Source organism: Mobula birostris, chromosome 6, assembly GCF_030028105.1.
Source record: "Mobula birostris isolate sMobBir1 chromosome 6, sMobBir1.hap1, whole genome shotgun sequence".
NCBI lineage: Eukaryota > Metazoa > Chordata > Chondrichthyes > Myliobatiformes > Myliobatidae > Mobula > Mobula birostris.
Window position 1 is genome coordinate 119384957 of NC_092375.1, and position 25982 is coordinate 119410938.

A 25982-nucleotide genomic window follows, 5' to 3' on the forward strand; every position below is an offset into this window, starting at 1 on the left:
GGGAGAGGGGTGATGTCGAGGGGGGCTGACACTGTGGGAGAGGGGTGATGCCGAGGGGGGCTGACACTGTGGGAGAGGGGTGATGCCGAGGGGGGCTGACACTGTGGGAGAGGGGTGATGTTGAGGGGGGCTCGGCACTATGGGAGAGGGATAATGCCGAGGGAGACTGACACTGTGGGAGAGGGGTGATGTCGAGGGGGGCTGACACTGTGGGAGAGGGGTGATGCCGAGGGGGGCTGACACTGTGGGAGAGGGGTGATGCCGAGGGAGACTGAGACTGTGGGAGAGGGGTGATGTCGAGGGGGGCTCGGCACTATGGGAGAGGGATAATGCCGAGGGGGCCTGACACTGTGGGAGAGGGGTGATGTCGAGGGGGGCTGACACTGTGGGAGAGGGGTGATGTCGAGGGGGGCTCGGCACTATGGGAGAGGGATAATGCCGAGGGAGACTGACACTGTGGGAAAAGGGCGGCCCCGCACTGTAGGCGGAAAGGGTGGACTGAGAGGACCTGCCCCCGCCCCGCTTCACGCATGCGCAATCTCAGGCAAAGATGGCGGCGTTGCGGCTAGTTCGGAGTTGTAGCCGCGGTATTGCATGTAGGTGAGTGCTCGTTCGGTCCCAGAGCTGGGACCCGAGGCAGTGACTGGATGGGAGGAAGCTGTCTGTGGCAGGGGAGCTGTGACCTGCCTGCGGTCCGGGTCCGGGGCATGGGGGGAAGGGGCGGTGACCAGTGGGAATTCGGAGTACCGTCTCCGTGACGGGGCTTGGCTGGGTGGTAGGGCAAATGGTGAGGAGTTAGTAGCGTTGGTTTTGGATTGGGAGGAGAGGGGTGTCAGTGGGCTTTTGCCGGCAGTGGGTGGAATGAGAGGGTTACTGAAGGTGTAGGTGAGGGGGAATGTGGGCGTAGTGGTGGGGGGTCATTGGGACATGACGCTGACAGGAGATTTGATATGTGGGTAGTGCAGTGTAATAGTCAGCCCAGAATCTGTGTTCAACTTGGCGTTTTTGTGAGTAGTGGGTTGCTGAAATGAGGTGTGGTCCTAGTTTGGAGAATCATTGAACGTGGTGGCTAAGGGGGTGCTCTATAAATTGATGGTTACCATTGCAGGGTTAGTTACATTTTTGGTGGGCTTGTTGTCCCTGTGGTGAGGTAATTAATTAATGGTTATTGGGGATGGGTTGGTCATTGAGTGACAGAGTGGACAGGGACCAGCTGATGGGATAGAGGACATTGTTCCAGGACAAGACATATGAATCTCTTTATAATCAGTGGGGAAAGAAAGCTTCATAATCTTTATCTTTAATCATGTTTCTTAAGATTTGTTCCAATAACTTGGTCTACCAGAGGTAAACTACTGTATCCTTTCTCCCCGGGCCTCCTGTCCCATGATCCTCTCTTATCCCTTTGCTAATCACCTGTCCAGCTCTTGGCTCCATTCCTCCCCCTCCTGTCTTCTCCTATCATTTTGGATCTCCCCCTCCCCCTCCCACTTTCAAATCTCTTACTAACTTCTTTCAGTTAGTCCTGACGAAGGGTCTCGACCTGAAACGTCGACTGTACCTCTTCCTAGAGATGCTGCCTGGCCTGCTGCGTTCACCAGCAACTTTGATATGTATTGCTTGCATATCCTTTTAAAACACATGTATAACGCTAGCAGTTTACTAATCATCTGGCATTTCCCCTGCAGCCAGGAAGATTAGTATACAATGGTTGTAAAATATTAATTTGGAATCTTACCTCTTGATATCATGCAGGAAACTTTTGGCTCTCAAATACTGCTTCGTTTGATAACCTCATGCATTGAAAGTGCCAGAGTGACTTGGGGTTCTAGAGCAGGATTTCCTTAAGTTTACCTTGCAGCTTGTGGTTGCTAGTAAGGAAGGCAAATGCAATATTAGCATTCGGTTCTAGAGGACTAGAATATAAAAGCAAGGATGTAAAGCTGAGGCTTTATAAGGTGTTGGTCAGACCACATTTGCAGTATTGTGAGCAGTTTTGGGCACTTATCTCAGATAGGATGTTCTGGCATTTGAGAGGGTCCACAAGAATGAATCTGGAAATGAAAGGGTTAATGTATGAGGAGCACTTTATGGTTCTGGGCTTGTATTCGCTGGAATTTAGAAAAAAAATGAGTACCTCATTGAAATGTTTTGAATATTGAAAGTGGTAGATAAAATGGATGGAGAGGATTATTTCCAATAGTGGGAGTGTCTTGGACCAGAGGGCACAACCTGAATAGAATGACATCTTCTTGGAACAGAGATGAAGAATATCTTTAGCCAGAAGGTGAAGAATCTGTGGAATTCACTGCCACAAATGGCTGTGGAAGCCAAGTCATTTGGTATTTAAAGTGAAGGATGATAAGTTCGTGATTAGTAAGGGTGTCAAAGGTTCTGGAGGAAGGCAGGAGAATGAGCTTGAGAGGGAAAATAAATCAGCCATGATCGAATAGTGAAGCAAACAGAATTAGTTGAATAACCTAATTCTGCTCATACGGTGTTGCTCTTTATGTATTTAAAAGCAGTGGAGCAGCAGGTGATCTGGGTTCAATGCCAACCTCCTGTGATTCTCCCTGGTCCTCTGGCTAAGGAGAATAGAACTAGGGTTACAGTGACTAAAAGTATAGTTAATTTACCATTTAGGGCTGGATTGAGGATTAAGTCTTTCTTGCAGAGGATAATGAACCTTTGGAATTCTCAAGCCCCGAAGGCTGTGGAGACTTTTGTCTGTGATTAGGTTGAAACATATTTAAGGTTTTCTGGATTTTAAAGAAAGCAAGGAAAATAGAGATAGTTGGTATTGATATGGAACATAACCTCTCACTGTTCACCTGCCCACTCCAGAGTGTTCTGTGCAAACTCAGTGATAATCCTTGATATAGCATTGGAGAGGCACGATGACATCCTGCATTCGCATCTGTGACTGCAGGAACACCTCTCCCTTGACTAACGATTCAATGCAAATGTCACATAGCGTCCATTGCTTCATGAGAACATTATGCAAGGCTGAAAGTTTCAGTATTTTAAATAATGTGGCAAGAAACTTGGACACAGTAGTTACTGTGATGCTAAAATTTCTGCCCCACATAGGAGATTTTGCCTGTGAAAATACCTGTGACTAGAGCGCAGATATGCCCATGAATTTAACTAGCTGCATATTAATATAGTTTGATGGACTGGCTATTGAATTTAGATTAGCTTACCGATCCAAACACTGTTTGCATTGAAGTTAATAGTTAATTAAATACACTGTACTCTGAGCTCATTTTTCACTTAATGTTCTCAAAAGTTCAACGCCAATTATTTTATCAAAGTGCAAAGTACATATTGCATCATATACAACCCTGAAATTCATTTTCTTGTGGGCAGACTCAACAAATATATAGCATAGTAGCTACTGCAGGATCAATGAAAGATCAACCAGAGTGCAGAAGACAACAAACTACAAATGCAAGTATAAATAAATAGCAATAAATAATGAGAACCTGAGATGAAGAGTCCCTTGAAAGTGAGTTCATTGGTTGTGTGAACATTTCAGTGACTGTACTCAAATGAACATTTATAACTCATGAACAAGAGAAAATCTGCAAATGCTGGTAATCCAAGCAACACACACAAAATTCTGGAGGAACTCAGCAGGCCAGGCAGCATCTATGGAAAAGACTACAGATGATGTTTCGGGCCAAGACCCTTCATCAGACTGTCTCTGCCCAAAACGTCAACTGTACTCTTTTCCATAGATGCGGCCAGGTCTGCTGAGTTCCTCCAGCATTTTGTGAATGATAATTCATGTCCTTAATGTTGTTCCTTTCACCGTTCCTGCATTTTGAATTGGTAGAAATGCGGGTGTAAGTTTGGCCTTTCCGATTTTAGTTCTGCTTATATTTCACTGCATTTCACCTCATCCCTCTTATAGATACCATCCTATCATGCCTGACTGTGAAGTGAGATTTATCCTGTGTGTGTAAGATATATAATACGCAGACGTGCTGTGGTGACCTGCTGGCAGAAGCACATGCCAACTTGCTTATCAGTCTAGCTAGTAATAACAAAACTTGCATTTATTAACTTAACTAAGATCGTTGTTTGTTTGGCAGGGCCTCTTAATCCACCTTCTGCCTCCTAGACCACTCCACCGTGGAGGCCTTTATATTTAGCAATTTTTGATCAATTTTTGTAAATACTCATCCAGTTAATTTGACCAGTGTATTAACCAGTGAATGTTTCTGTGTAGTGTGCTATTGAGTGTTGAACACTTAAGGGCTGCCATTTTGATGTAGCTATTGGAAACATGAAGTTTCTTGGAAGTGTGCTGATGGTGGGAATGTAGGTAAGCGAGCAGCAAATTTGTAGCGTTTGCCCTGTTCCTTGTCAATTTCTGTGGCATTGCAATGTATAGTTCACCCTCGGCTTTATTTGGGGCCCTTAAACTGCTGAACTTGTCTCTTTCATAAAAATCTTCAGGCTTTTAAAATCAAAAGTTGTCATCGCCTTATTGGTGAATTGTATTAATGTTGCATTAATAACCAAAAAAATTGATTAATGAAACTTTACAAGAAATGGCAAAGATGTACAGGCACAGGGAAATATTAATAAAGACTTTGAACACATTTTTGTAAGTATTAACATTAATATTTGATTGTAAATGTTTATACAAATTTCTTTATCTTTTTAGATTATTTACTACATCTACACAATGTAATGAAACCCACAAAGTTTCTCGTCCAGAAACTTCCTCGGCCAAGAATCTAATGGACATTGGCACTCGTCGGATATTTTCTGAAGAACATGATATATTCAGACAAAGTGTGAGGCGATTCTTTGAAGAAGAGGTGGTTCCATATCATACACAGTAGGTAGCCTTGTCACTATTGAGCAGAACACATGAAATACATAGTTTGTGATATTTTCTTCATGACACTTGATGTGATAGTACGATATTGTTGGCTATTCACCTTAAGCTATGTTGGATATTGATATTTGTCCACTGTCAGATGTGTCAATGTTATTAATACTTCAAAGCCAGCTGTGTGTGATTCTGATCACACTTGCTGTCTATGATATCAGTAGCTGTTATATATTTGTGTGATATTCATTGATGCTCACAGGTTTGTGAAGTACTGAAGGCTGCGAAGTATTGTATGTGTAATGCCCTTGTTCATATTTTTACTGTTATGCTGTATGTTTTTCATTTCGGCAGCTCTGTAAGAGCAGTCTGTTCAGTTTTCATGTTTGTTTGGGTTACTGTTGAAGATAAGAGAGAGGAGAAATGTGTGCCATCCAATTAGGATGGTTGGATTAAGGGGAGGTTTCTCTGGTGAGGGACACTGAGGCTACATGCACACTATGCCGAATAATTTTGAAAACGCCAGTTTCGAGTAAAAACGACAGGCGTCCACACCCACCGTTTTTCAAAATATCTCTGTCCACATTAGACGGATATTTGGGCGAATCTCCTCCTGGGCATGCGCAGGACACACAGAAGACAAGCAAAGAGGAAACAGTATACTTGGTGCACGTTTCTCCAGTGACAGAGTAGAAAAATTTAAAAGGAATTGCTCTTGGCTCTCGCGCAAGAGGACTTAAAACTAAAAAAAAAACAAATACTGGAGTGTATGGAGGCAATCGACAGGGAGTTCACGGACGGTACGACCCGGCTGACGACGAACATTGAAAAACTGACTAACTCTGTTGCATTAATAAAGCACCTTGTTAAATGTATAAAACATTTCTGCATCAGTGTTATCTTGTATTTCCATACAACATTACATTAGGCTGTCTATTGTCAGAGAAGTACTTGCATAAATAGGTAAACCACCTTCATACAAGCAAGGACAGAAAACAGGGCAAAGTGAGTATACTTATTCAGTAAGCTATGGGTCAAAGTATTTGGTGAGCACATTTCTAACTCTTCTGGCTTCAGTCTTGTTGCCGTCTGTTCTGAAATTGTTGGGTTCTGCGAAGCGCAGAATCAAATGTCGCTGTGATGATTGTACACTCTAGTATCAATTGTTTGGCGACAATAAAGTAATAATAATAAGAAGAAGAAAACAATGAAATGCCGCGCTGCCGCCATCTGTTCTGGCACGTCATGACAGCGGTTTTAAAAAGCTCCGTTTACCATGTCCACACTGTAATGGATATTAGGCGTTTTCAGACTTATTCGCTTTGGAGACAGTTTCTGAAAATCTCTGTTTTCGAGGGATGAAAACGCCATTTTAGTGTGGACAGAGGGTCAAAACGAAGAGAAAAAGCTTCGTTTTCAAAATTATCCAGCGTAGTGTGAACGTAGCCTAAGATTGGGCTTGGAGCTTTTGTTCAAGAGGAGATGAAGAGCGAAGATGCTGGGGAGAATCAGACATAGCATACGATCCAGTGGGAGACTCATTTGTTCGAGATGGATTGCGAGCCACATTCAGAAGGTGGTGTGTGCTCTCATATTGACTGAGGGTCCAGCGCGTGAGTGACAGGTAAGTTCAAGATGAGCTCCAACTTGTGCACATTTGACTGTTCAATTAGAATGGGCCCTTTTTGTTATTCTTTACTAACCCTTTAGTTAAGACTGGTAGATATAATTCATTTAATTTTATGAAGTGTATTGTCTGCTATTTTGTGGCATTGATTTATAACAGGGTAGCAATGACACAGCACCCACACATTCTGGGGTTGGGAGGGGTTCAAGCATGCCTCAATCTCACAACTTCAGCGGGGCCGGAGGTTGACTTCCCTAGACTTCAGTCAAGGAAACCAGGGTGTTTCATTGTGGGGGCTCATCTGGGACCAATTTCATTGGATGCTGTGTGATTGCCCTGAACATTGATCCAGTGGGTTGTGTGTTTAAGTCTGTGTTAAACTATTGTCTGGTAAGGTGATTACGATATGTGGTTATGAATGCTGCAGGGGTGGAGCAGAGGTTTGATAAAATGGCAGGGAAAGACTATGTTCTAGTTCAGACTCGTACTGAAGTAACGGCAGTCTGAGTTGGTAGCGGCCCTCACCTCCCTGGCCAATAAATGGCAAAATGCGCAGGTTAAAAATCCCTGCTGTCATAGGCTCAGCCTGTTCTTGGGAACGAAGCCCACCACTAAAGGGGAAGAGGAGTATGAGACCTGGGCAGAGCAGACCTCTCAGTTGCTGGATGAGTGGCAGTGCTCTGATGACAAAAAAAGACAGTGATTGATTGAAAGTTTGAAGGGGCCAGCTGTTGATGTGGTGAGATCTGTAAAGACACAGAACCCCTTTGCTTCCTCTGCGGCCTACGTGCAGGCGCTAGAAAAGATATTTGGCACGCTGGGAAGCCCATTAGAGCTTATGATGGGGTATCAGAAAATGTCTCAGGAGAAGGGGGAGAAGCTTTCTGCCTACATTTTTCAGCTAGAGAGGCAGCTAAATTGCTTACAGCTTGGGGGGGGGGGGAGGCGCCATTCAAACGGCTGAGGTGAATCAGTTAAGAATGGACCAAGTGGCAAAAGGCACCCATTCGCTGGACCTGATTGCTTGGGGTCTCCAAGTGTCTTGTAAGATGCTCCCCCCCCCATTTGTTGAGCTGATCAGAGAAGTAAGAGAGGAGGAGAATGTGATGGAGGTGCGGGAGGCCTCCGTCCTCAGGGTACAGTCCTCGGTAGTGGTCACCTTGGCTGAGGTGACCACTGATAACCCACCCCAGGTAGTGGTGAAGGAGCTCATGGCAGAGTTTAGGACTGAGATGCCTCCATTGTTATCAGCGGATTCCCTCCTCTCCCCATACGATAGGGCTGATCAGGAGGTGTACCCCTTAAGGGGACAGACTACGTTGGGGGCTGCTGATGGCCGGGGTTCCGCAAGAAGGGGAATGGCCGGTGTTGTCTGCTATAACTGGTGAGTAGGGATACTTCAGGCGGGAGTGTGAATGACGGGAAACCCCTCAACAAGTGAGCCCCCGTGTACCTAAGTGGAGAGACCCAGTGAGGGAATGGCCTGGCACCTCGGGGGGGGGGGGGGGGGGGAGAATCACATTCCCAGGAATATACCAAGGAACAACCTAAAGCAAAAAACCCTATTCCTGAAGGCTTAGTGGTGCCAAGCTCTAGTGTTTTGCTACAGATTGAGGGTGTTTTTAAGCTAGAGCCATACTTGACACCGGCTCTCAGGTTACTCTACCCTACCATTCATTTTACAACTGTTATTTGTTGTCAAAACCAGTTGTGTTACAGCCTGGGGAAGTAGCGAGAGTGATGGGAAACCCCAAATTTCCAGAATGCCTGAGGCTGAGGCCCACTTAGTGGATGCTCCGGAAGACCACAAAGAGGAGTCAGGCTTACCTGCTGGGGTACTGGTGAGGCCCGAACTGCACCTCGGTTGTACAGGTGGATAGGATGACAGTAGGTGTCAGGAACACTTCAGAGCAGGAGGTCACCCTTAGGTGGGGGGAGTGACAGTAATGTCTAGTATTCCTGTGAGACAAGCCGGGGGAAATTCTCTCCGAAAAGAGAAAATGATAACTGCTGAGTCATTCAACTTTGGGGACTCCCCAATATCTGGAGGTTGGAAGAAGAGGTTGATAGAAAAAATGTTGAAGCTGGAAGATCCAAGTTGATGTGAGTTGTTGCAGGAGCACTTGCCACACCATCTGGGTGACAGAGGACACCCTGTTCAGAGAAGGGTCATGGTGACTGGCACCTGAAAGGGGAAGGACATTTGGCAGCATCTGCGGAAGTCGAAGGAAGCTGGGATCATCACTGAGTCTAGAAGCTCTTGCGCGTCTTCAATTATAGTGGCCAGGAAGAAGAATGGGAAAGTACAGATGTGTTTGGACTATCGGACTCTGAAGCGTACAGTCCTCAGAATCGAGGATGCACTGGCCTGCCTGAATGGTGCAGCGTGGCTCAGTGTGCTGAACTTGAGGAATGGGTATTACCAGATACCCGTGAGTGAGGTTGATAAGGAGACTTATCTGAAGTATGTGTCTGATATGAGAAGGGAGCTGAAAAAGGTTTATGAATTAGCTGAGGCCTTGGCTGCCAAGCAGGATCAAGGAAAGTAGAGGTATGATCAAAAAGCTAGGTTCTCCCAACTCATGCCTGGAGACGGAGTCCTCATAAAGAATTTGGGGCTACTTGGGAAGCATAGTTGGCTGACTGCTGGGCGGCTACGCCCTATGTAGTCGAGAGTCAGGTGCCCAATGTGCCAGTTTTCCGGGTGAAACCAGAGGATGGGAATTAGCCTGTCAAGATTCTCCGTCGGAACTACCTCTGGGACCGGGGACAAGAGGTGTCTGTTGACCCTGAACCTGACCTGGACCCTACACCTAGTAAGAGGACTCTGTGGTGACATGAAGTGACTGAAGGATCAGCAGCAGGAACGATTATACCAGCCCCTGCCCCTGAATAGGTTGCGGATTTGGAGGATGAGGAAGTCGTCGTCGTCTTCTTGTTTTACAGTGGTCGGCACCCATCTTAATGTTGCATTACCGCCACCTTCTGCTCCGGAGTGTGCAATAGACTTGCATTCTAAATCCCTTCACCCAATCACACACACAAACATACGCATATATACCCTAAACTACACTTTATCCTCCCACCTTTGGCCATCCTAGCTTATTAGCTATTCCTGCTTATCCATCATATCCTATATAAAAAAAAACCCTGTACCCGTAAGAAAGCTAAAAATACCCTGACCTGTGCTCTCTCACCCATGCCCAGCAACCCTTTTAATGTGAATTCCTGCACCCTCAATTCCCTTAGATTAATTCTCGTCATCTCTCTTTGTATCCCATACTTCCTGCAACTCCGAACTACATGTTCCACTGACTCCTCTTCCTGACGTTTCTCACACAATCCTGTCTGGTGTTTACCTATCATTTTCAATGTTTTAATGCACAGTGCCCCAGCCTTAACGTAGTCCACACAGTTTCCTCTCTTCTGTATCTACTACCTACCCTAGTACCTGCAACACTCTTTCGTATTTGATATAAATGCCTCTCACGCCTCCCTGTCCCATCTTTCTTGCCACATTTGGTTGATTTTTTTCCCAGATAACATACACACTTAACCTCTGCTTTACTGATACTAATGTACATTTCTATATTTTCTTTCTTTAATGCCCTCTTTGCCAACTCATCCACCCTCTCATTCCCCTTAAGCCCTACATGTGCTGGAACCCATAGAAATTTTACCTGACCTCCCTGATTTGCAATTCTTGTGACTGACTGAAGGACATCATAAAGTACATCTTGCCAACGGTTTGAGTGAAAAAACCTTAAACTTGCTAGAACTGAGGATGAATCTGAGAATATCAACACTTTGACTTGTCCAGCTTTCTCCACCCATCGCAACGCAACCAACACCACCAGCATCTCCACTGTATACACCCCTAACTTATGATTCCAATTTCTTTTGCTGGTATAGCCACCCCAAACCCTGTCACTCCTGTTTCAGGTTCCTTAGCACCATCCGTATATCTGTATAAGAGGAAGTCTCTTCTCTCTTTGGTTGTCTATCAAAATCTGATGACAACGTTCACTCCTTTAGCGGTGAGATCTTTGATGACTATACAGTCCTATCCTGGACCCACAAACTCTATTGCAGGTGGGACATGTATATGTGGTAGTGGTGGCAACCATGACTGCATTTCTCCTGGCTCTCTTCTGCTGTCTTCTGGTTGTTCTTTCCATCTCCAGAATACAAACCCTGTCCCTACACAGCTGTCGCCAAGTAGTACGGTCAGCAGCAACCTCCTCCAGGTCCTGGGGTCTGATCTTGCACATCCTTAAAGCATTCTTCATCTGATCCTTATAGCGCTTTTTCAGCCCTCCAGCTGAGTGTCGACCGTGATGTAGCTGGCCATATAACACTCTGTGGGGTAGCCGACATAGGGCATCCTTATCACATGCCCCAGCCACTGCAGCTGATGCTGGGTGATCATGGCCTCAATACTCCTGCAGTTGGTCTTTACAAGTATTTCAGTGTGAGGCACCCGCTCACGCCAGGTAATTCCTGGAATGTACTGGAGGCAGCTTATGTGGAAGCGCTCCAAGGACTTGATGTGACGGCGGTAGGTTACCCGAGCTTCACAGATATAAAGGAGAGTGGTGACACAGACTGCTTGGTATACGGTGACCTTTATGGAAGGACGAAGGCTCCTGTTCTGAAAGACTCTATGCCGAAGTCTCCCAAAGGCAGCTGATGCCTGTTTAATGCGGCTCTGGATGTCATTGTCAATGCCGCTATCCTCAGACAGAATGCTCCCCAGATATTTGAAAGATGGCACTACTGACAGCTTTTCATCACCAACAGTGAAGGCAGGTAGAGTGGGTGGAACACTGGTACTCCACTGGCAAACCACTTCTGTCTTGGTGGTATTGACAGTCAGCCCCATCCTGCTGTATGCTCTCACTGCCACAGCAAGGACAGTCTGAAGATCCTCCGGAGTATGGGCCACAAGAGCACAGTCGTCTGCATACTGCAGCTCCAGGACCCACTCCCTACGGAGTTTGGTGGTTGCGTGAAGCCTCCTGATGTCAAAGAGGTTGCCATCTAATCTGACGTCCACTGCCACACTGCTGCTGTCTTCAGTCTCGTTGTGGAGAAGCTTGCTAACACACAAGTGGAAGATGTTAAAGAGCACTGGCGCTAGCACACACCCTGCCTCACCCCTGTGCGTACAGAGAAAGGCGTGGGCTGTTGTCCTCCTATGGTCACCTTAGCAGTCATCCCATCGTGGAACTGGCGGAGGATGTTAACAAATTTATTGGGACAGCCAAACCTAAGGAGGACATCCCATAAGAACTCTCCTTGCACAGTGTCGAATGCTTTGGAGAGGTCGACAAAGGCCATAAACAGGTCCTGATGTTGCTCCCAGCACTTTTCCTGAAGCTGCCGGGCTGTAAAGATCGTGTCGATCGTGCTCCTGTTCTTCGTAAATCCACACTGTGATTCAGACAGCATTGACTCGGTGATGTTGCTAATGAGTCTCTGAAGCATCACCTTAGCCAGGACCTTTCCAGCAACAGAAAGGAATGATATGCCCCTGCTATTGCCGTAGATGGCCTTGTCACCCTTGTTCTTATAAATGACAACGATGTTTGCATTTCTCCATTGCTGTGGGATGTTCTCATCAGTCCAGGCGTTGATGATGTACTGGTAGAGGGTGCGCATACACATGTACCCTCTGTTCTTCAGTAACTCAGCAGGGATATTGTCAGTGCCAAGGGGACTTCTTGTTCTTAAGGGAATGGACAGCTGATAGAACCTCCTGGAAGGTTGGTGGTAGACTGAGGTCGTGGATAGGAGGAAGTTCAGGTAGTTCATCCAGGATGGTGGGGTCTGCGTCAGAGTCCTGATTAAGCAGGGTGTTAAAATGCTCAGCCCACCTCAGCAGAATGGTATTCTGATTCTTCAGAAGTGTTAGACCATCTGCTGTTTTCAGGGGAGTAACGCATTGATTTATTGGGCCGTAGATGGTTTTGACAGCATTGTAAAAATTATGCATGTCATTATTATCAGCAAAGGACTGGATTTCATGTGCCTTGTCAGTCCACCACTCATTATGTATGGCCTGTATTGCCTTTTGCACTTTCCTCCGAGCTGCCTGCCAGTGCTGTCTGGTGCTGGTGGATGATGGGTTATCTAAAGTTGCCCGGTGTGCTTTGTGCATGTCCTTAAGCAAGTTGTGGATGGTGTCTGAGTTATCTTCAAACCAGTCTTGGTGGTTCCTGCTCTTATGGTCGATGGATTGGACTGCTGCCTCATAGAGCGCAGAGCTGATATAGGTCCACTGTTGTTCCATGGTATTTTCTGAGCTCAGACAAGGTTCCAACTCCCTTAGTTTCTCAGCTAGGATGCGTCAAAACCCATTTCTTATTTCTGTGTTTCTCAGGCGGTTGCAATTTAGCCGCTTTTTATTGGGTTTTTGCAGCCGCGGGGGGCGGGGGCGCACTTTCATATGGAGCTTGGCCACAATCATGCGGTGGTCAGTACAGCACTCTGCACCTCTCATGGTACAGGTGATGAGAACATCCTTGATGTCACTACGTCTCACAATAATGAAGTCGATCATGTGCCAATGTTTAGAGCGAGGGTGCATCCATGAGGTCTTATATTTTGTCTTCTGCTGGAAGATGGTGTTAGTTATAGTAAGGTTATGCTCAGAGCAAAAAGTAAGTAGCCTCATGCTATTTGCATTCACCTTGCCAATACCATGCCTACGTAGCACTCCACTCCATATCCTGTTGTTCTGTCCCAGCCTAGCATTGAAGTCCCCAAGCAAAAGGATCTTATCATTCTTAGGGATCTGGCAAAGAGCTTCATCCAATGTCTGATAAAAGGCTTCCTTAGCCTCATTCTCAGATGGCAAAGTTGGTGCATAGGCACTGAGAAGCGTGGCATAACGTTTCTTTGCCAGGGGGATATGGAGGGTCATTAGTCTTTCACTAACACCAACAGGTGTTTCTGTAAGACTTGGTAGAAAGGTGTTCTTGATGGCCAAGCCCACTCCGTGGAGATGTCCACCTGTGGGGGGGGGGGGGTACCTTTCCAGAAGAAGGTGTAACCCATGCCTTCCTCTGTTAAAGAGTCTTCATCCAGGAGCCTGGTCTCACTTAGGGCAGCAATGTCGATGTTGTAGCGCCTCAGCTCAGCAGCAATTAAAGCTGTTCTCCGGTGAGGTCTGTCAGAGATGCAGTACGAGTCCAGCAGAGTCCTTACATTCCATGTTGCCAGTTTTAGGTTGTATTGTTTCTTATTTCGACCGCAGTAGTGGAATAACCCGATAGACGCAGTAACCAATCCAGGTGAGTGATTGAATGGGCAATTTTTAGGCCACCTTTTCTAGGCCCTTCCCCAATTGGGGTGAGCAGTGTGGTCCCTAAATAGGGCTGCTCAGTCGCACAGGTGTCTGCCGAAAACAGCTGCCACTCAGTTCCAGCTGCTAGCGACCAAATACCCTGTGCCGCTGCCGTGCAGGGTTCTGACTAGGAGCTCCCAGTCCATTTGTACCTGCTCCTGTTGCCAGATGCCCCATTGCCGTCAGACTTCAACCATATGTAAGGTCCAGGTATTGTTCACCGTGGTCAGAGGTGGAGACCTGCGCAAGGAAGGTTTTAAAGTGCCACGGGGTGCACCATCCCCAGTAGCACTATCTTCACAATGATGAGGTAAATCCCAGTGGCAAGGGTGATCCCAGGACAACTGGTCCCACATCTTGGCTGCAGGAGGCTGCCGGGTCCTTTGTCTGTTAAGGCCCGCCTATTGTGCGTGGGCACGTGGCCAAGTGGTTAAGGCATTGGACTAGCGACCTGAAGGTCGTGAGTTCGAGCCCCAGCCAAGGGAACGTGTTGTGTCCTTGAGCAAGGCACTTAATCACACATTGCTCTGCGACGACACTGGTGCCAAGCTGTATGGGTCCTAATGCCCTTCCCTTGGACAACATTGGTGTCGTGGAGAGGGGAGACTTGCAGCATGGGCAACTGCCGGTCTTCCATACAATCTTGCCCAGGCCTGCGCCCTGGAGAGTGAAGACTTTCCAGGCACAAATCCATGGTCTCGCAAGACTAACGGATTGCATGCTACCAGCATATTGCTTTTCTGTCAGGGTGTGCTCCCTTAGCCTTGTCTCAACAGACTTACCACAAGGCAGTGGGGCTATTTGCCCATAGCTGGGACAGTGGTTGATGGGCGCCACGGCGTGTCCACGCAGTGGTGAGCCCGCATGCCACGACTCTGGGGCCCACTGCTGCTTTGAGATCCCCTGTAGTTTAGCCTAGGACCGTAAGATACCCAGTTTCTGTGTGTAGCCCCGAGGAGGCACTGCAGGAGTCTTGGTGTTGGAGAGGCTCTGTACTGGCAGGAGGAGGCTTACACACTCTGCTCCACTTTTCACCCTCTATTAAGAGGGCTAACCAGCGGCAATAGCTGTAAGCAGAGAGCACTGTGCGGCATGCAGCATGCACTAACTACAAGCACTATACACTACTACACTAGACGCTTCACACACACCCTGTGAGCAAATACTCCCACCCACACATATGAGGAAGTAGGGGTGTGGTATATGCTGCCTTTTGCTCACCCCCCCCCCCCCCCCACTCATTGAGGAAGAGGTTCCCAACCCTTCTCGCGCTGAAGCAGGTGAAATCAGGGGGGATTATCTGTGGACAGGCAGTTTCGCAGTTAGACCAAAAAGGGGGGCTGGGCTCTAACTGGGAATGAAGCTGAGCTCAGCCAAGTGGCAGAGGGACCTGAGATGCTGGAAGGCACGAGTAATAGACCGGGGAAGACCTCGCCATGTAGACAAGAAGTATCTCAAAGAGTGTCTGAAACTGAAGACTTAGATGATGGGATATGGAAGTCTCAAAGAGTCAGGAGACCCCCAGATAGGCTGGCCTATGTAGCACTGGGGGAACAGAGGGTTGTGACTATCCCCCTCCCCCTAGTGAGATATGTCACTACCATTTACAAATGGATTGGAGGTTCTAACATCATGAGATTCCTTTAAAAACTGTGTTATTAATGACGAGATGACAAATTATTTCAAAGTCATGAGGACGTGACTGTTTTGGTGGGGGGAGAGCGTAATGCCCTGGTTCATTTTTTTCTGTTATGCTGTATATATTTCATTTTAGCAGTTCTATAAGAGCAGTCTGTTCTGTTTTCATGCTTGTTTGGGTTACTGTTGAAGATACGAGAGAGGAAAAACATGTGCCACCCAGTTAGGATGGTTGGATTAAGGGGAGGTTTCTCTGGTAAGGAACACTTAAGGTTGGATTTGGAGCTTTTGTTCAGGAGGAGATGAAGAGAGAAGAGGCTGGGGAGAACCGGTTGTAGCATACAATCCGGTGGGAGACCGGTTTTTTCAAGATGGATTGCGAGCGACGTTCAGAAGGTGGTGTGTGCTTTCACGTTGACCGAGGACCCAGCGCGTGAGTGACAGAGAAGTTCAAGATGAGCTCCAACTTGTGCACATTTGACTGTTTAATTAGAATGGGCCCTTTTTGTTATTCTTTACCCTTTAGTTAAGATTTGTACATATAATTCCTTTATTTGTATGCAGTGTGCTGTCTGTTATTTCGAGGCATTAATTTGTAGCCGGGTAGTAAATGACACAGCATCCACACAAACTGGGGCTTGGGGTGGGTTTGAACGCGTCTCAATCTCACAACTTTGGTGGGGCTGGAGGTTGTCTTCCCTGACTTAAGTGCCCAGGAAACCATGGTGTTTCATATGCAATACTGAGGTCATAGTTATACAGCACACAGACAAGCCCTTCAGATCAACTAGTCCATACTAACTATGATGCTTATTTATGCAAATTCCATTTTCCCACATTAGGCCCATATCCGCCTACTCCTTGCTTATTCAAGTTCTTTTTCAAATGCCTTTTAAAATTTGGAATTGTGTCTGCTGCTAACAGTTTCTCTGGCAGGACCTTCCATGTGCCCACCACCCTCTAACTTGCCTCTCAGATCTCCTTTAAATGTTCTCCCTTCTCATCTTAAATGCCGGGCCAGATGGATTGAAAAGGCAGGGTGTTGGGACAAAAGGTGAGGGTTGTGCCAGTTCTGCTTGCTGCTACACGATGTTTACTCCTCTGTTCACTGCACTGAGGCAGTGGCCTGCTCCGGGCTTCGTGTCTGAGGACTCATTTTCTTTCTAGGTGCTATTTGCTTACTTTTATTACTTGCACTATTTGTTTTTTTCTCTCTGCACATTGGGTGTTTGTCGGTCTTTATTTTAATAAGTTCTTTTGGGCTTCTTTGTTTTGTGGCTGCCTGTAAGGAGATGAATCTCAAGGTTTATGCATACTTCATACGTGTATACATTTTTTGGTAATAAGTAAACTTTGAACTTTTAATTCCATCTACTAGTTTTAGACACTCCTAGCCTGGCAAAAAGACTGTGACTGGTCATTGTTGTAACTATGCCCGTTATAACTTGATAACCCTCTATAAGTCACACCTGATTTTATAAACCTGTATAAAGTCATCCCTCAGCCTCTACTCTGGGGAAAACAGTTCCAGCATATTCATAACTCAAGCCCAACATCTTGTACAACTGTGTCATGACACCCCAATACCTCCACTTAACACCCTGTCTGATGAAGGCACATGTTCCATATGCATTCTTCACCACACTGACTACCTGTATTGCCACTTTCAGGGACCATGTTATATTCTACAACACTCCCCAGGGCCTTTCATTCACTGTGTCTGTCCTTTCTTGGTTTTTGTGTCATTTGCATATTTTGAAATCATGCCATGTACATTCGCATCTGTATAACAAGCAACAGGGCCCAGCACCAATCCTGGTGGTACACCACTAGTCACAATCTTCCAATTCCTAAAACAACTTGCCACCAAAACACTCTGCCCCCTATCATCTAATTTTGTATACAATATTTCAACTTGACTTGGATCTAATGGGCTAACTTTTTAATACCTGCATTTCCAAGTGTAGGTTGATCTTGTTCCTCAGTATTTTTTTTCCAATAACTTGCCTTCCACTGGCATTTTCCTCTGATAATTCTGGCTTGTTGAAATGTTATATCAGATCTAGAAGTGAAAGAGGAATAGGAAGGATGCAACAGATGGTGCTGCTGCCTCACAAATGTATCAGCCTGAATTCCTGTGTTCAATCCTGACCTTTGGTGTTGTCTGTTACTGTTTGTACGTTCTCACCATGGCTATTTGGGTCTGCTTCCGCATCCCAAAGACATACTAGTTGTAGGTTAACACATTACAATCAGTTACCTGTTATGTTGGTGACGGGAGGTGAATCAATGGAGTGGCGAGGTGGGAGTTGGCAGCAGATGGACATATGAGAGTGAACAAGTTAGAGGGAAATGATAGGTTGCACTGGACTCACGAGAGACTGCAGATACTAGGAATATGAAACAACATTAGAGGAACTCAACAGGTAGCATTCGTGAAGGGAAATGGGCAGTCAGCACTTAAGGTTGAAACTCTTCATCTGGACTCCTCCCTGAGATCCTTGCGGAGGCTACACTGGAAGGCCTGGAAACTGAGTTGGAAGCCACATGGGGCAAGATGGTGGCAGAGACAAGCATCCATGGCTATGGTAGTGAGTCTAGCTGAACACATGATTGAAGCGCAAGAGTACAGTAGAGACCACAGGGGAGCAGTGAGTGAGGGTCTCTCAGAACTCTCGTTGAAGAGAGGAGGAGAACTTTGGAGATACATCTCAGTGGAGCAGCAAAATGAGACAGAGAGACTGCAGATGTTGGAACCTGAAGCACCACAAAACACTGGAGGGACTCAACAGGCCACGCAACATCTATGGAGGGAAATGGGCAGTTGACGTTTCAACTCAGGACCCTGAAGCTGGACTCAATCTTTCCTACTGTGATGTAATGAAATATGGGAATATAAAAATAACTGTTAACCATTTCTGGATGATTGACAGTCAAATTTACTGGGCACAGGCAGTAGCTCCCCCTCCCCAAAATCTGTTGAGTATTTGGAAGAAACGTACCATTCCGGCAGGCAAAGAAAGATTATGCAAAAGCAAAATCCTTCAGATTCTGATAGTCCAAGATAAATGCTAGGAGTATCAGGAGGTTAGCCAACAGTTTCCAAAAGAGAAACGGTTATTGTTTAAGAATGGCGATGATCAGTAACACCAAGCTGTGGACTCCTTGCTCCTATGTTAGGTGTTCCCAGGGCGGTCCAATGGAATGGGCAAGTGTAACTCTGCGAGTCAGATAGTGACTCATCTCTGTTTCAAGGAGGAGCGGTGTGGGTTGAATACTGATATTGCAGCATTGTGTTTAGCAAATGGTTCAGGACATATTCATGCTTTAGGTCCCAGAGCTATCTGGTCCAAATCACATTGACACTGATAAGCAATTAATGATCCTAGTCTGTCTTAAGCTCTTGTAGTATTGGTAGCTTCACTTTACCCTTATCAGGCTATGGCCATTGTAGTAGGCATTAGTGTCATGGTGTTAGTTTTATTAATTTATTTGATAGACGAAGAAGCTCCAAAGCAGTGATATCAAAGCAATTGGGACTATCAGCTCACTAACAATAAGTTCTATTGCTGTTCACAACAGAAAGCATACTTCTGAATGATTATATCGTGTGATGGGCTTACAGTTTTTGCTTTGTGAAGGAAAATTTGTGGAATTCATTGCCACAGACTACTGTGAAGGCCAAGTCATTGGGTATATTTAAAGTGGAGGTTGATAGATTCTTGATTAGCAAGGTGAGAAGTCAGGAGGATGGGGTTGAGAGGATTGATAAACCAGGCTCAATGGGCTGAGTGGGCTAATTCTGCTCCTATGTCTTGCACATTTATGGTTATGGTCTTAATGAAAGGCTGTTTAGCCATTGTCTATTTCTGTAATGAATCATCATTTCAGAGATTCAGGAATAAACCTGCATTTAAAGATCATTCAAGATACATAATTGAATTACTGGTTTTTCACCTGGAACCTACCAGCCTTCTCCTTCCCACCCTCCCCCCACCTTCTTTATAGGGCCTCTGCCCCTTCCCTCTTCATTCCTGACGAAGGGTCTCGGCCCGAAACGTTGACTGATTGTTTCCACGGATGTTGCCCGATCTGCTGAATTCCTCCAGCATGTTGTGAGTGTTAGATAATTGAATTAATGGACTTTGTTTCAATTTTCAATGCATTTCAGGAACAGGCATTGCTCAATGATTTTCTCAATATTGTTAATATAATTATTTAACATCCACTATTTTCAGTTATATATGGTAGAGTGAAGGAACTAATAGCATTGTGAACAAGTTGCAGACAATATTAAGTTAGTTGGAGGGACATGGAGGGAGGGGGTTTGCAGAAGGACTTGGACAAGTTGGGATAGTGTGCAAAGCAGCAGATGGAACACAGCATCGGGAAGTTTGGAATTATGCTCTTTGGTAGGAAGAATCAGGTCTAGGTTATTTACTAAACGAGAGAAAATTCAGAAATCAGAGATGCAAAGGGATTTGGGAATCCTAATTCATAATTCCATTAAGATTAACTATTAGGTTGAGTCAGTGGTAAAGAAGAGAAATGCAATGTTAATATTCATTCTGAAAGGACTACATCATAAAAGCAAAGGTGTACTTCTGAGGCTTTATAAGGCATTGATCCAGACTACACTTGGAATATTGTAAGCAGTTTGGACCCTATATGAGGAAAGATGTACTGGCCTAGGAGAGAGTTCAGAGGAGGTTCACACGAATGATCCCTGGAATGAAAGGCTTAACATTTGAGGAGTGCTTGATCTATCTGGGCCTGTACTCAATGCAGTTCAGAAGGATGCGGGACCTCACTGAAACCAACAGGATACTGAAAGGCATGAGTAGAATGAACATAGAAATATTCTATTCATAGAAGAGTCTAGATTCTGAGCACATGGCTACAGAATAAAAGAATCTCACTTTAAAACTGAGATGAGGAGAAATTTCTTTAGCCAGTGGGTGGTGAATCTGGAATTTATTGCCACAGGGCTGTGGAGGCAAGTCGTTTAGTGTATTTAATGCAAAGATTGATAGGTTCTTGATTGGAAAAGGGATATGATTTACAGGTAGAAGAATGGTGTTGCAACAAATAGACATTGAATGGTGGAGCAGACTTGATTGGCCAAATAGCCTAATTATGCCTATGACGTATGATCCAATAAACTCTGAAAATGCAGCACCCCATATCCTTAATACTTTGGCACCAGACTAACAGATATTCCAGATTACTGGATGTTGTTTTCCTAACACATCTGTATTTCACCATTTTTCTCCATGTGATTTTAAAAGGAGATAGAGACCCAGTTAGCTTCAACTTGTATGTTTAATGTATCAAAATGGGCTTAAACATACAAGTACTCAGACCTCACCTGCATCCTTGCTGGTTGTCCGTTGTATCCAACAATGACAGCAGACCTGTGTGGGAGGGTTTTTGAATTATAAAAGCTGTTGCACTTGGTAGTTGTGCTCTCTTGACATCGGAAATCTAGGTCCATTGATACGGGTAGACATCACATACTGGGCCCTTAGTTGCAGTAGGGGACTGTGACTACTTCTGTGACTTGTGATGCTCTTCACTCTCCACAAAGTGTTGCAGAACAGTCTCTCTGGCTGTTGGATCTTCTCTTTATCTCATCCTTCCAGTCTCCCAGAGCTGACTTCACATGCTAGGACAGATGTGTCCCTATCTCATCTCATCAGGATATACTGAACTTTTGGAGTTTACTGTGCTTACCCTTCTCTAATATTGAGAATGCAAGGTGGCTTTTGATATCCTTTGGAGTTTCTTTTCACACCTGCATTTTGTAATGCTAGCTGCACTGTCCTCTTGTTTTTTTCTCTCTCCCAGTTACCATGACTGATGTAAGCTTTAATCTTATTTACATAATCTTACATTTACATTTTTGCTTAGTTCTTTAGTAAGGTTATATGCTTTAACATCTAAACCTCCCACCACTCTAATAATTTGCAAATTTTCTCTAAATCACAGGCATCAGTCTTCAAATTTAGAACTTCAGCAGTTTTTTTCCAGTAATTGTTTTGCATTTCCCCTTTTTGAAATCAACAATAAAACTATTGTGATTGCTTTTAGATAAACATTCATGCGCGATTAAGGTTCAACCAAATCTGGCTCCTTTGCACACCAGATCTAATATATCCTAATCTTTGTTGGTTTGAGGAAAATCATCTGCAAAATATTGACCTGGAAACTCTTGAAATTCACTATTTTTCAAACAAGAAATCATTTATTTAATCTAATCTGGATGGAAATTAAAATCTTCCTTTATGACTACCCTGCCTTTGCTGCATGCAGTTCAGACTGGAAGTTGTCAAGATTAATTTGTAATCTGCGGCATATAAGAGTGTAGATGAAGAAAGTAGGAAGAGACATAAACCAAAATTCCCATTCTGACTGCAATCATCTTATTCCTGTGAATGAGCATGCATAGATGTCAAATTACTGCATCCAAGTTAACTGGGCACCAATTTCTTTTCTTTTATCCTACTTCTTATAACCCCCACTTTCAAGGAGCAAGATTAATCGCCTTTAGAAGGATACAGGGAGTGCTCTCAAAGAGCATTATATATTGTCATATCAGACAACTCACAGTGGACAACCACCAAAATAAATAAATTAAAATAAATAAATAAATAAACATACATACTTATCTGTGAACAGCCATCAGTATTGCTCCAGATATGATGTGCACAGTGTCCTGTAAAGTTGCAACATTATCTCCCAGTTTTTATATTCTGTGTTCCAACTTATAAAGCAAGTATGTCATATTTAGATTATGAAGACACACAGTCCTCTTTTATTGTCATTTAGTAATGCATGCATTAAGAAATGATACAGTATTTCCTCCGGTGTGATATCACAAAACACAGGACAGAGCAAGACTGAAAAAACTAACAAAACCACATAGTTATAACATGTAGTTACAACAGTGCAACAATACCATAACTTGATGAAGAACAGTCCATGAGCACAGTAAAAAGTTCAAAGTCTCTCAAATGTCCCACATCTCAAGCAGATGGGAGAAGGAAGAAAAACTCTCCCTGCCATGCCCGACCACAGTCCGACTCTGAGTCGTCTGAAAACTTCGAGCCTCCGATCAGCTCTCCGACACCGAGTACCGAGCACCATCTCCATCTGAACGATTCGACCTCAATCTCGGTCGCCAACAGCAGGCAAAACCGGGGATTTTGAGGCTTTCCCTCTGGAAGATTCTCGATCGCACAGTAACAACAGCAGCAAACTTGTGTTTCAGAAATTTTTCCAGATGTTCCTCTGTGCTTTCACGTCTGTCTCCATCAAATCAGAATTGTCCACGGCCCCTATTTAATGGATACGATATCATTTTCACCGGACGGCTGCACACGCGCGGCGTGCTGCTATCTCTCCTCCCGCCTATATACCTTCTGCACCAGCTATTGTTGGATCTCTATTAGTTTTTTTAACCTTGGTGGGCAGTCTTAATTGTTAATTATCATTATTTTTAAGTTAAAACAAACATAGAAATAGTAAGCAAACAAGAGAAAATCTGCAGGTGCTGGAAGTAACACATGCAAAATGCTGGAGGAACTCAGCAGGCCAAGCAGCATCTATGGAAAAGAGTACAGCTGACAGTTCAGGCTGAGACCCTGCAGCAGGACTAAACAATATGAAGCAAACTAAGTAAAGTGCTGAGAAACAAAACGGAGCTGAATGAGCAGCAAAGAAGACAAAAATAAAAGATGGCACCTCTGAAAAATCCATCACCAATATAATCAAGATGAAAGAAATTTCTTAAAGTAAACCAACGACTGGTTGAACTATTACATCACATGGATAATGTGCTAATACTTGGCAAATGAGAAAGGTGATAAACCGTTAGTTTAACTGTTATACCACTTTCTGCCAGTAAGTGGTGATGAACCACCACATACTGTGCAAAATACACGAGTTTGTTCAAAAAATCTTAAATTATGTTTAAACTACAACTTTAGTAAAAGTATAAATGACTTAACTATAACTTTAGTCTTACATTAATTCATCTTATAAAAGGTATTTTTTTTTAAAAAAGTGTTTTCCAACAGTTCTCCCCCGTTCTGTAAGGGATCCTGGCAGAATCAGATCTGAAAATTCAGAGGCGGAAAAAACTTAAAAGTATCTACATTGCAGAGTAATCGAAAACTATTTCTCAGAAGCATTTATAGTACTGCATATTCATTGTGAGTCATTTTAATCGGCACATCATGAGAAAGGTAAACAGGCAAATATATAATAACAGCAAAATAAAGTCCATAATGTCCAATAAAAAAAATCCAATAATAATTTTCATGCTTGAAGTCTTACCACCATACTTGCCTTACTCTGGAGTCACTTAGTTCTCTTGCTTACTTTTACCTTCTACTTTAATTGTTGAATTGGTAATTAACAGTACTTAGTATGGACCTTCCCACCGAGCTCTTAGGGGTTCCTTATGCGGTTTCTTGACCAGGACCTATTCACCAGATATCAAGGTGTGTCCTCCTCCCGATGGACCACTTCAATAACAGTAACCTGTTGGGAAACAGACTGATCAACTTGGGTTAATTTCACACAATAATCAATTAAACTGTCATCCATAATGTGTATATCAGCTTCTCTGAGATCGAGAGCTTCTGGTAGTGTTATAGGTTGCCTCGTCACCACTTCAATTGGACTCAATTTTGTTTTCTTGTGTTGGTTTGTCCTGATGCTGGATAAAACCAAAGGAAGTGTTGTAGGCCATGGTACACTTTCCTCGTGATTCATTCTTTGTTTGTCCTGAGGACTTTGGATGATGTGGACAATGAAAAGACCATTCAGTATTCATCACTCGACATAATTCTTGACAAACAATGAAATGTGTTCCTTGGTCAGAGTCAATGTGGCATGGCAATCCCCATCAAGGAGTACAGTCCTTAATCAGAGTTTTGGCTGTGTGTATGCTAGTAGCTTTTCTTGCTGGTATGGCTTCCACCCATCTTGAAACACCTGAATATTCTTGGCACTTTGGTAGAGTAATGTAGTCCACTTGTAGATGTAAAAATGGACCAGGTGCGGCAGGATTACCTGGTTGAGTTAGCTTCTCCGTTGATCTGGGGTTGTTTTCTGGCATGTCATACATCTCTCAATTATTTGTTAAGGTTGTATCCTGAACTTTGGATCCACCATCATTGGGAGAATCTGTCGACTATTTCCTGCACTCCAATGTGTCCTAACGACTATATCTGTTGCGCCAGATAAGGAGGCAGCTCAGCTGGAACTACCATTCAATGACTAGTGCTGTATCTCCATACTCCGTAGTTGTTTAATAATCCACCATTTTCTATCCTGTATCACTTTTCTTCATTTGAGCTCTGATCTTGCACTTCTCCAATATCTCGCATGTTCGTCTGTGACATAGTGTTTACCTTGGTTTTCATGGTTTCAGTTACTGGGTTTTCTATTTTTTCCAATTTTCTTTATTCCTTCTTTCACTACTCTTTTTGCAGTTACATCTACAAATGCATCTCCATGGCTTTCCATTGTGGTCATTTTAGAGTGACCTTTACATTTTAATACGGCCGCTTCTGATGGTAGTTACATAACTTCCATTAGTTCTTCTACTAGTTTGTCATTCTTGATTGGAGTTACCACGGCTGTAAGAAATTCTCTTTGTTTCCATAAGGTTCCAAAGGCATGAACGTCTCCGAAAGCATATCAAGAAACGGTGCAGATATTAGCTGATCTTCCTTCTGCTGACTTGCAGATGTCTATTAAAGCTTTCAGTTCAGCCTGTTGTGCAGAGGTACCAGGAGCCATGTTTCCTGAGGGTATCACTTCATTTTCTGTGACCACTCCCATTCGAATTCCTTCCTAAATGGTTGAGACATCAGTGTGCAGGATCAGATCTGAGTTCAACAAAGGCACTTCTTTATGGTAATTTGCATCTTCTTGGCATGTTATTGTTCTTGCACAGTCATGATCATGGATGTCCACTGACAACAGTGTCACTGGGTTCGCTGGACTTGCTCGTTGGATGATGGTATTAGGTGCTTCAAGAACAGTGAACCAACTGGACCACCGAGCAGCTGTCACTTGTGACGGTCAGTAAAGTATGAACTGAATGTGGACTGCGAATTTTTACAGTCTGATCCAGAACAATGTTAGACGCTTCAAACTTCCTTTCTTCAGTTTCCTTCAAGTAATCATCCTGTGTTCGGGTGCTAAGTTGTTATTTCTGATCCTTAGGGTTCTTCTGGGAGTCAAGAATGGCGAGCAGTCTCAATTCTTAACAATTGTTTACTTTAAAGTTTAAACAAACATACCCTAAACAAACTAAGTAAAGAGCTGAGAAGTGAAGCAGAGAAGAATGAACAACAAAGAAGGCGAAAATAAAAGATGGTACCTCTGTAAAGTCCATCACATTTATAATCTAGATAAGAGAAATTTCTTGGATAAAATAAACCAATCTCTGCTGGCCCCTGACACACTCGAATTTCTGGTTTCTTCCACAGTGAAGACTAATGAAAGAT

At 44.3% G+C, this 25982-nt stretch overlaps 2 protein-coding genes across 2 annotated transcripts in view; both read left to right on the forward strand.

Annotated features, from left to right (window-relative positions):
* The window catches only part of LOC140199320 (myosin light chain 3, skeletal muscle isoform-like), a 195291-nt gene that overhangs the window by 67073 nt on the left and 102236 nt on the right, over positions 1 to 25982 (forward strand). The window lies entirely within an intron of this gene.
* The window catches only part of acadl (acyl-CoA dehydrogenase long chain), a 118685-nt gene continuing 93246 nt past the window's right edge, over positions 544 to 25982 (forward strand). The window contains exons 1-2 of the mRNA XM_072261161.1: positions 544 to 600; positions 4676 to 4852. Of these exons, the coding sequence (XP_072117262.1) occupies positions 551 to 600; positions 4676 to 4852 (227 nt within the window). The 5' untranslated portion in view covers positions 544 to 550. The remainder of the gene's footprint in view (positions 601 to 4675; positions 4853 to 25982) is intronic.